The sequence below is a fragment of the Habropoda laboriosa genome, unplaced genomic scaffold, assembly GCF_001263275.1.
Source record: "Habropoda laboriosa isolate 0110345459 unplaced genomic scaffold, ASM126327v1 scaffold20, whole genome shotgun sequence".
NCBI classification, from domain to species: domain Eukaryota; kingdom Metazoa; phylum Arthropoda; class Insecta; order Hymenoptera; family Apidae; genus Habropoda; species Habropoda laboriosa.
Window position 1 is genome coordinate 2,490,704 of NW_017100143.1, and position 12,417 is coordinate 2,503,120.

General features: G+C 34.6%; 1 protein-coding gene across 1 annotated transcript; it reads left to right on the forward strand.

Annotated features, from left to right (window-relative positions):
- Nucleotides 1–1,127: 1,127 nt before the first annotated feature.
- On the forward strand, nucleotides 1,128–11,048 carry LOC108573875 (E3 ubiquitin-protein ligase MIB1-like). The gene is made up of 6 exons (XM_017936361.1): nucleotides 1,128–1,343; nucleotides 3,074–3,384; nucleotides 6,075–6,249; nucleotides 7,596–7,797; nucleotides 8,380–8,540; nucleotides 10,908–11,048. The coding sequence occupies exons 1-6, from the start codon at nucleotides 1,128–1,130 to the stop codon at nucleotides 11,046–11,048; spliced, it is 1,206 nt and encodes a 401-aa protein (XP_017791850.1).
- The last annotated feature ends 1,369 nt before the right edge of the window (nucleotides 11,049–12,417 follow it).

Sequence of the window (12,417 nt, forward strand, 5' to 3'; positions counted from 1 at the left end):
GTAATTTATCCAAAGCGATATATTATGAAATTAAATTAATCACTCAATAAGTTTTAACGTTAGATTGTTTCCTCGATATGGTCATGGTGGTCATCAGTGACTGGAGTGCCTCAAATGTTTAGAATAATTAAAATAAAATAAATGTTGTCAACTAAAAATTTTGAACGTCATAGCTAGCTAGACATAAAGCATAATACTATAATCCTATGCTTAAAATGTATTTTCTTGTGGCCGCCTGACAGCAACCTGTAAATCTGGCGTGACAGTGAACGTATTAACAAGTAAATGTTGTTGAAATTATGTCGTGTATTACGTCATTTTCATCAGAAAAATCTCATCAATATGTTAAAAAAAATTCCAGATGAAAAAAAGTAAAATTAAAGAAATTATATTTTTCTATTATAATTTCTCGAGCCGTGAAATCTCGTAAAGCGTTACACGCTTGACTGACTGCGAGCGAGATAACATGGGCGCAGCATTGACGTAGCCTAGGCGTAGGACCATCTATACTGTCACTTGTAGAATCCAAACTTACTGACTCTTGTAGAGAATTTACTGTACCTCAAAACGAAAAATATATGACTTAGGCCACTTTCATAATCACCAGCACTGTACAGTGTTTGTAAACGTGGAAATTACTTTTACGTTGGAACCAACAATTTCTATCGACTTGAGTAATTATTTTATCAACACAAATAATTCTTTGGTTTGAATTATTAAAAGAAAAAAATGGTAGACCTTGACATTACGATAGAAAAATGGAAAGACTTTTATATAAATTGAAAAGAACATGTTCGCTGTTAGGCAAAAATACTTGCGTATAAAAAAATTCATCGAAATTACTATCGCTAATGCAGAAAGAGACGTGAAAAAAATGAATTGTCAAATAATTCATGGGATAACTATTTCACGTTCTACACAAATACTATAATTCGTAATTTAGTTTAAACTACTAATTTATGTAACATTACTCCATGTACAAGATGTATTTAACATTTAAGTCGTTGGAACGTAAAATATTAGTTTGTTCATACGAAACCTTTGAAATATACTATTAAAATGACTGAAAAATCTTTCACGGAACTTTACAATAAACGTAATATTTTTCTTCTGATAATTGCAGCGCGATGCGGGTACTCCTCTCGAAACTTCCGAGACCCTGGATAGTTGACGAGAAAAAGGATGATGGTTACACAGCCCTTCACCTAGCTGCTCTGAACAATCACGTCGAAGTTGCTGAACAGTTGGCACGTGCTGGAAAAGCTGACCTGGATTTGCAAAACGTCAATTTGCAGACCGCGTTGCACCTCGCTGTCGAGCGACAGCACACGCAGATTGTTCGTGTACGTTTATTTCACCAAGAGAAGGAATTCCTCACCTTTGCTCCAATGCTCTACAAACGATCCTCTGAACATTTTCAATGTCCTAGTTCCCTTTTCAAAGCATGTTTCAAGCGTCAATCTCAATTTTTCGCCACGGCAAATCACATCTTTCAATAAGGGACTACGATTTTCACTCGATTTTTAGAAGACCTTATTGTTCGATTATTTATCAACATACAACGAATAGAACGTTTGAAATGTTCAGACAGAATAAAAAATTTCAACTTAATGCTCCGATAGTCTAATATCTCTCGTATAAGTTTTTAATTAGTTTCACGAGAGCACTTTTAACCCCTTGACTTATGATTTTTTCGACGTATTTACACAATCCTAAATCTTGTAAATTAAAACGAAAGTTAGAAGTAAAATACATTTTTGTTAATAATATCACAGTTTTCGTCGAATCTTAACCAGAATTAGCCACGAGTCTGACTCGTTGTCACAAAGCAAGAGACTAACCAGTAGACGACAAGTTTTATTTTAATACATTATCGTCCTTTGAAAATTCACTTTTCTTGTTACTGTGATTATTATTATATATACTGGATTCAATCAATCAGCCGGTTCCTACTGTATTTTAACATATTTGGCCATATTAGAAAGAAACTAAATGATTGAAAGAAAATCAGTACAAAATATCTTCCTTTTACTTTCCATATTCCCGTTACAACTTATATTAAAATTCTATATATTATCTGTTGCACGACATAAAACGAATAATATGAGACACTACTGTTTCAAATTAATAAACAGTCTTCTACAAAATAAATGAATGCACAACAAATCAGTTATAGGTATATGAAATAAATTATCTGATAATACAAATGTACAGTTACAAACAAATTTCTGAAAAATCAGTGCAGGTATCGATTTTATTTTTCTTTTAAATTAAACGGTACAGGGAGAACTGACTAATCTTTTAAGGTACAACAAATTTTCTTCAAATAGGGGGCCCTCATTTTTCTTAAATGGAAGGAGGTACTAATTTTATGTTATTCGGATAACTCTTGTCAAACTGAATAACATGTGCTTAAAGCATTTTTGTTTTATTCTGCACAGCTAAAGAGTTACTGTGTTTAACAAACATGCTCTTCTAGATACTTGTTTGGTAATGAGAAGATGATTTCTTGGAACATTTTGTTACCAATGTTATCTTTGTTTAAATTTTCTAGAAAGATGAACAGACAGTTCCAATATATCCTCCGATAAGAGCTATCTGAATAACAGAAAATTAATACCCCCCTCCGTTTAAAAAAATGAGCGGACCTCGTTTGTCCCCCTAGCAGTTATCCCAAAAAGAATTACTGCACTCTGAAAGATTAGTCCTTAAAGAAATATGACCGATACTTGCGCTGATTTTTGAGAAACCAGCTTGTAACAGTTTATTCAGTCCACCCTGTATAAAACAATATCATCCCCCTTTTCTAATTAACCTCAAAGTAGAATAGAATTTTTCGCATTCTGTCCTTTCGTGACAAGAATGTACTCGTTGAAATAAAGCCGTACACCTGGTGAAGCGCTTTTTCAAAGTATCCTTAAGTATTTGCTTGTAAAGTATATAATCGCAGTGAGATGAAAATTGGAAGAATTGTGAACGCAAACTTGCAGACATTAAAATTTCCCTTGAATCGGCAAATTAGTTTTGCGATGGTAGTTCGATAATAAAATGCAGCTCGTAAATTATGTTGTAGCTGTTGGTACGCGAGGGTGCCAACTTGAACGTGGCGGACAAGGACGGCGACACACCTCTTCACGAAGCCTTGAGATATCACACTTTGTCGCAGCTGCGACAGCTGCAGGATGTCCAGGACGTAGGACGGCTGCTGATGGGTTTGGGCGCGCAAGGACAGGACAAGAAGAGCAGCTCGTTCATCGCCTGCTTCCTGGCTGCCCACGGAGCCGACCTGGAATTCAAGAACAAGAAAGGACAGACTCCGCTCGACCTCTGCCCGGATCCGATTCTCTGCAAAACGCTAACTACTTGCCACAAGGATAGAGAATCGTTAGTAATTGGAGTCTATCTCGTCCTAGAATCACATGCGTGGAATGTCACGGTGCCTTCAGTAGTATGAAACGCGGACGCACAAAATTCGATTTCTTCGATTATTTCCGGCTGTATTGCAAACATATTCGGTTGAAAGTTACGACGAATTTCTTTGAAAGTTAATGGATCGAACGAGAGGATGTAATAAATATCTATAGGTGTTGCCTCGCAAGAAATCGCGACGAACTTGGTCTGGCGGATTATCGTCATAAACTTGTGCAATTACACTTGGCCGCCAGACCGAGGTACCGGTCCTCTCGCGCGTACCGTACCCTCCGTGGAGAGGTCACGTGCGCGGTGGAAAGTCACGCGGCAACCCCTGAGAAAAACCCAAAAATGGGGGTTTTCTAATGTTAAACAACAATCCCCTTCCCTTGGAAAGAGCTGCGTCCCACCTAAACAACCTCCTCCAACGAGGAGTCAGCACCTACAACCCCCAGAAGAAATCGGCCACCAATCGGCAACTGGCCGAGCGAATAAAACTAAGGAAACGAGACAGAAGCGCGTCCTTTTTTTGGAAGTCTTGGCAGTTGGTCTTACAAAAATTCGTATTTTGATAGTCTCGTGGCGACATCACCTCAAGTATCACTCTGTTGCAAATAAAACTAGTTGTTAGCATTTCACACTGAATAAACCAAGGTGTGATTAAACTCGCGTACCGGTTCGGCAATTAAGCATCGAACATTACGCGACCCGAACAATAGGGTAGATAGAATTGTTTAGTAACACTTCGAAATTTGTGCCTGAAATTTCATTTTATATTGAAGGAAATTATAAAGATTGTGCTTGAAAAAATTAGGGTGAGTCGTAACTCCGTTTTTACCCTTGTACGGAGTTTGTAAAGTTACGCGAGTAACTAAATTTGAGTCGAATTGACCCAATATCGTATATTTACAAGAAATCACTACGACTTAATATTGTAGTGATTTATTAAACTTGTACAATATAATTTTAATATTATATCAGAGTTATCGCTTGATTTATCATATCTAGAATTATCAGCTTGACAATTCCTTCAATTCCTTTGCGTTCATCTGAAGCAGGGGTCGGCTTTGTTGGCCAAAAGAGAAAATTGTAGGTAGTTAACGACAAATTAAAATTTTTTGACAAATCCTTCGTTTGTAATACACATTTATTAATGAGAAATATGGAATTCTTTCTTTTTGGATAATATTTCATTTAACAGTACATAACTCGCGTTTGCCGACCACTGATCTAAAGGAAGGCTGTCTAAACTTTCTTCGAAATCTGAGCTTCCTTAACCTGCTTCCGTTTCTGTTACACAATCTTACTCTACATCAATCATATCGTCAAAAATATCTTCACCTTACTATAAATTTGTTACTTATCGAATTACAAGTACTACTAGAAATAAAAATAGGTGTTGCAAATATATACCTTTTGTTGGCACGCCATCGTAGAAAATGTACTTCGAGTGTAAGGAATAACGTGTTGCACCGGTCTCCAGAAGACTCGAACTGAACTCATGATCGTTATATTACAGAAAACAAAAGAGCATATAGCGTTCGTGACGAAAGAATATGCAATAGAAAAAGTAGAAGTCACCAAAGCCACTTACTACATAATATTGGATCAAATTGACCTACAAATTCCATAAGTGTGCACGAAACATATAATTGATTTCCATAAAAGAAATCGTACAAATTTTGTTCTCTTTTGTAAAAATTATTAATGTTTCTTAGATATTTAAGCATATGAAAAAGTTTCATATTTTCGTATATTCGAGAAAAAAAAGTTTCGTATATTCGAGACCTCGAGTAAATGTATGTCCCATTTTCCGTACAAGGGTTAAGCAGTGACAAAAGAAATTTACAGAGAAAATTTACTTAACAAGGACTGTTTATACAGGATGGGACATTTAAATATCTTTGTTTTAATGGTCGTATGAAAAAACTCCAGTAGACAAAGTCATACTACTTGGAGGGGCACGTGCAATGGCGGATGAAATTTTTTCTCAACGTCATTTTCTTACGAGATTTCAAGGTGATCGTGATTTTTTCTTAAATGGCACCGTATATTTTTGATTTCACGGAGTTGTAGCTGACGCCGAGACAAATTCAACGACCTACCATACTATGACCTTGAATTCAGTTTAGGTTCGATCTACAGAAACATCGCTATTTGCCGAACACCCTGTATAAAAATTACAGTTTTACCACGATAATCTCGAAAACTCGAATTTTTCATTCGAAAGAGTGCTTCAGCTCTGATCGTTTTCACCAATATTGCATTCGAAAATATTACCTCGATAGAAATCTATACGTAAATAGAAACGTAACACTACCGGCCAAAAGATTGGAATCACCTCCCACTTTTCATCGATATTAAATCTGCTGCTTATTTTTCATAGATTTGAAGTTTATCTCAGTTCTACTTTTATCAATTTATCTCGTATCGATTGATTCGAACGATAAAAAATTCTCAACGTCGCTGACTTTTTTCCGGAAATTTCTGTGTAAATTGCAATGCTCGGTGATTCGAAACTTTTGACCGGTAGTGTATGTATGGACCATGTTCCCCATGTTCAACAAAGTTTTAACAAATCTTATTCGCTAATGGTGCAGCGTAGAAACAAACTTTTATTCTTCGTATATTCGATGTGTACATATAAGTAATTATATTTTCAGACACGATATCGAAACGACAGTTCCATCGGCTACGATCGACGAGTGTTTGGTCTGCTCCGATGGAAAACGTGAAATGCTTTTCAGCCCTTGCGGACATGTAGCTTGTTGCAATGCCTGTGCGCCAAGAGTGAAGAAATGTCTGATCTGCAGAGAAAATGTTCTTTCAAGGACGAAGGTATTTTTCGATAACGTTGAAATTTTTACAATAATATCAATTCGATATAACACAATAATGCTGCAAAATAGTAGCGTGCCATGAAAGATGAATAGGTTGAATCATGTTTTCTGTAATTTTTTACAGATGTCACTTTCAAAATATTGTAAATTTCTTTCGTACAAAAGTTGAAAATTTTTTTGGAAAATTACAATTGTTTTGCATTGATATTACATCCATGTGAAGTAGAAATAAATGCAGTAGCGAATTGTATGTACACGGGTAACACTGAAAGTTTCCTCAAGGTGGCATTAAGTGTCTATAATTCTTGTTTGAGAATTTATGAAAATACATTGTATTAACGCTCGAAAGTCGAATGACTATGAGATTATATTTTTTCGCTTAGAATGGTCAATCATTTTTATTTCTACAAGTCGTGATATAAATAACAATGGTCAATAATAGGAATAAACAGTAAAACAAATGTAGATAAACAATGTTTATAAAATTTGGAAAATACAAAATTATGTATAACTTGTTATTTTTCTATTTTTATTCAAAATTGGACATTCCACTTGAAAGAACAAACTTAACCTCCTGAGCTCCTGTGTAGCTTCACCTGTAAAGAAACTATTGCCATCATGTTATGTCTTTCTTACAACCATACAACTTTTACAAGTAATATTTTCGCTTATTGCTTAAAACAATGAAGATATTTGAGGTGGGAAAAATTGTTCAGACACCCTGTACACGTGGTGACTTGATTTATATTAAGAGTTTTATCTACTAATAAGTTGTTACGTTACATTAAAAACATTTGTTGAATGAAATATATAACATTAAATGAATATGTAGTATGTATAACAGGGGTGGCCAGCTACACTACCTTTGGAAGCCACATTTCAGGAAGGAATATTTCAAAGAGCCATTTATTTATCTTTGATAACAAGACAAACAATGAGAAAGTGAAAAATCAGTTCAATTTTTTAAAGTTTTAGCTTACTAATAACTTTGTAACAAGAAATGAAATGAAATAATTACTTTTGGACACTGATCAGGTTTAGTTTACCACATTCCATACATACATTTTATTTGCATAAATGGCGCACTATGGCCACCCCTGATATATAATATATAATATTGAAGAAGGATGTTTCTTTACATTTAATAAATATTACTTATTTTTCGCTTTTCATATTAAAAACATTAATATCTATACATGTATTGAAATTTAGAAAAAATAGCAACAATTATTCTCTATAACAGTATCTCTCTTGTTACGTGCCTCCGAGGAGGAATTAAGAAAAACATCAACAACATAAAATATTTAAAAGCCAAAATTCATTCATCGAATTATTTACCTTCAGATCGAAGAATGCGTGGTGTGCTCTGATCGCAAGGCCAGTGTATTATTCCGCCCATGCGGACATATGTGCGCTTGCGAGAGTTGCGCAGCCTTGATGAAAAAATGTGTCCAGTGCAGAGCTCAAATTCAACACATGGTACCTCTGTCGATTTGTTGCGGTGGAGGAGGTGATGTTACTTATGTTAAAGGCTCCAATGCTTCAGGTACAAAACTGTTAAGTAAACTATACACAGAGGCGTATCTAGCGTAAATAGCGCCTAGGGCAAGCGTGAAATTTACCTCCCCCCCAATGCATATTCTTTGTTAAATACGGTTTTGTCTCTGGAGAAAGATAAAAAACAACTTGGTCATTCGAAATATTTTATTTTTTCCATCCTGTACAAATAAATTACAGTATTATTTTTCTTGGCTTCGTTGCCCTCAAAGTGATGTCCTCAAAGTTGACTTTTTCCACGTCTTCTTTCTTCACACTTAACAGGACAAGATCACGCAGTTTGTCTACCAACATTGACCCTCGAAATAAATTTATTCAACAAACACTATTTCTTTCGGCTTTTTTGCACTCCCCTGGAATTAGCGCCCGACAGACGCGCCCCACTTGCCCCACCCTAGATACGCCTCTGATTGTACAAGAGTAACGCAGTAGATCGTAAATACATTTAGAAACATACAATGCAAATCATAAATCATAAATAAATAGTACACTTGAATTGACGAAACTAAACACAGCCCCTGTATATAAATACAGAAGCAAATCAAAATAAAATTAGAATTACTGTTAAAAGGTGTAACAATAACAGAGGTGAAGAATGATCAAGAAGAAGAATCACCGCCACAAAATACAGTAGGCGTTGGGGAAGCTCTTTTGATGAATAACGGTAGCCGGGATACATCTCACAGCGATATACAAAAGCTTCAACAACAACTTCAAGACATCAAGGAGCAGGTAGATTTTAAAGCTTATCTATTCTTTTATCACCTACCAGGGTTGCCGAACTTCTTCCCCTCCAAGAGCGGCACCATTCTGGCTCTCGGTCAGCCGGTTCCCCCACTTCTTTTCATCCCTCCATTTACGCGGTCAGATAGGTTCAGTTTTCTATAAACTTTCTTTGAATTTATTACATATCCGAGAGACGAAAATTCTTACTTGAACGTACTAATTACATAACTCTGACCTTTTTTGGTCTTTTTTCCGTAGGACCTCCTGTCCTACGATTTAAGTTTTACAGTACAGATTCTGACACCGAATAAAACTTATTTCGGTTTTCTGAAATATCATAATTCTTTTTATTAACCTATGCGATTTAAATGTTTTTATAACTTATACCTGTTTTTCTTACCACACAAGCACATTTTTATCCGCGTAAAAGAAATGAACGCGGAACGGTCAATCCGCGTAAATGGAGGGATGGGTGTATATACATATGTATACACATATTTATGCCCCTGGTAGTATCAGATGCAGACAAGGGACATGTGTAAGTACATGTAATGATGACTAGCCTGCTGATGGTGGGGCTCGTGCGGCACTCGGAGGAGAAGTTAGCCAAAGTGAAGCAGGGATGGAGGGGAACCGTTCTCCTACGGCTCTGTGGAGCAGGCGAAAAGGAGAAGGAGCCGCCATGCTTACCTATACCATAATTTCTCAATTAAGCAATTTCAGTTTGTTAAGGCGTATCCTGTAGCCGGATTTATGGCAGCGAGTCAAGTGGTCGCCGTCGCAGGCAAATATCGCTTTCTCAAAACACCACAAGTGTTTATTGCGTTGCCTGCGACACTTAGTCCCTAGGACCAGACCCTGCCATAAATCCTGTCGTCTCCGAAGGGAAACTTTTGCCAACGTCGATGGGCCACTTGACTTTAACAAAGCCTAGAAAAGCGGAGATTCCACAGGATTCCCACGCATCCGTTCACCGAACACCTTCTCCGGTCGTTGTTTACACCACCCTAAGATAACGCGCTAAGGGCGAAATGGAGGGAGGTTGCGATGCACCGGAGTAAACTGATTGGTGATTTAGAAAAGGAAAAATCAGCAATCAGGGTGTTTTTAGGAAAGTAGGAGTCTTCGTCGAGGGAAACCGCAGAGACTCCAGCAGAAACACTTTGCAACTCACCAGAGAAACATTTAGCGACTCGCGGAAGAAATACTTGGCCACTCGCGGGAGAAACACTTGGCCTTTCGCAAGAAACACTTGGCCACTCGCAAGAGAAACACCTCTCACTTCGCAATAGAATTTATATCTTGAATTAGTTGTAGAAAATAGAACATAAAATAGAAACTTAGTGGTTCAATGAAGAAACTGGTCCTTCGAAGCCTTAGAACATTAGTCGGCACACACGTGCAAAAACCGGCAAAGCTTGAACAATCGAAAGATCAACCGCAAGCCCCTAACAAGTTATTAACACATAGACTCCTTTTACTTACAAAAATGGTTTTCCAAGTGTAAATCGCCGATTTCGATAAAACTTACTTAAGTTACGGAGACGAAAATAGTCTTCTTTGGGGTTCACTTGTTTTTTCAACAGCTTGAAAACTACATTAGGTATAGAAAAATTGTTTAAACGTACAAAACGTGTGCTTCTTAATAAGAAATCTGCCTATTTAAATCGTTTTTAAAAATACGCATTAAAAAATGAACACGTTTTCGTTCATTTTTATTGCAAAATATTAATTTATTCTCGCGTAAAATTATACGTATAAACTACAGATCAAGATTCAAAATACAAATAAATTAGAATTTTGATTTTCAGCATTATAACAAAAATGTTTGTATTCTAAAATTTTCTTACATTCTACGCGAAATAGAATTCCTAGGCATTTATGTTTAATAAAAATTGTGAAAATTTTAAGAATTCATGATGTTTCAGGCAATTACATTGTACCATACTTCATTTATTGCACCTTAAATATTCAAAATTAATACTGTAGATATTATAACAGTCCTAAGTGATGTACACAAATACCTAGTTAGTGAATAAAAATCTACTACCAAAGGAATTGAAAACATTACCTACTCCAAAATAAGAAGATAAATGATAAATATTTTCTATTGAAATTTAATTTTTCTATGTCGTTAAACATTTATATGATTTTTTTTAAATAAAATAGGATATAAATTGTTTTACAACAAATTTACTTTAGCTTTAAGTAAACGTTTACACATTTTTACATAAAATACAATTGGTTACTGTTATCTGGTATTTATCATTGTTATTGAAAGATAAGTTATTCTTATTAAAAAACAATTTAATTAAATCGTAAAAATTAAAGGATCGACAAATATTTCAACAATTTACTTTTGTGTTTTTGCAGACCATGTGCCCAGTATGTCTGGATCGTTTAAAGAACATGATATTCCTATGTGGCCACGGAACCTGTCAAATGTGCGGAGACCGGATGTCAGAATGCCCAATATGCCGAAAGGCGGTGGATAAGCGAATTTTGCTCTATTAAACTTAGAAAACTGATTGTCATTTTGAGCCGAAGTCGTGCTTGGAAGTAAATGTCAATGGTAATAACGGGAATAATTAAATATTGCATCCCTTCATGGATTTATATCTTGATGGTACGGGACATATTATTTTGAAATTCTCTAAAGCTATAATACAAATTAAAATTGCATTTAAAATATTAAGATTAATATGTTTACATACAGCTTACTTTTCAAACGAGATTTATGTTAATTGCTGTGAAGAATTTATATAGTATATTTTATATAAATTTTCAGAAAACATTTACATAGTTTTAAATACACAAAATATTCTTATTCAGTTATTTTACATCTGCTATATATAAATAAAAACTATAAGTAGATGTGACAGTGTGATTTGTTCTAAAAATTACTTATGTTACTAACAAATATTTTTTTAAATATGTAATTGCTAGTGAAAAAAATTATTTTTCCAGATTAATCCAGTCGTTGAGAAACGTAAACAAAATACATTGTAAACTAAAAAATCTTTATATTTCTTTAAAAATGCAATATTTACTTATTCCCTTTTCTAAAAAAGGATCTAATGAATTAAGTATCTTTTGTATCTACGTTAATATTGTTATTTTAGCTCATTTTCATTATAAACATTTGATTAATTATAAACGTAGATTATCATTTTGCGAATTAGGTGAAATATACATATAATTCAGCTACAGGATAGTGAAATGTTATAGAAATTGATCATATGTATGAATAATATTTCGCTGCCTCTATTTGTTTTCAAGTTTATCAAGTTTAATTGAGTGATAAGGAATCGATTGTCTTCTAGTAATTATTATTAGTTGACAGAAACATTAATCAATATTGTCGAACATTCATAATGTTTCTACTTTTCGCCGGTACACGATTTGTACGCACAATTATATTTCAAAGATATTCTGTAGTAACGCTATTACGAATATACAGTTAAATTAATAACTTATCTGGTTAAGTCAGCAAACACCTTTTACAAAACTATTGCTTTCCTTGATTAGACGCAATAATCAGCGGGATAAGAAAGTTCTTATTTTACAAGATAAAAGATTTTCGCTAATTTTGCAATTTTTTCTTTACTCTTCTTATTTCTTTAATTATACAACAATATTCCATCCCCAACACAATAATGTCTGGTTGAAATATTTTGTTTTACTTATTCCTTATTACCTTATCATTTGTATTACATTTTACTGTAGTTTGTTATAAATTTAATATTGTATTTCCATGATTAGACCTTGTTATTTTATTACAAAACCTTAACTATATTTCTATAATATTCATAAAAAATATGACATTTGTAAGTTGTATAATTTTTCTTGTCCCATGACTTTGCATGAATTTCTTGTAAATAAA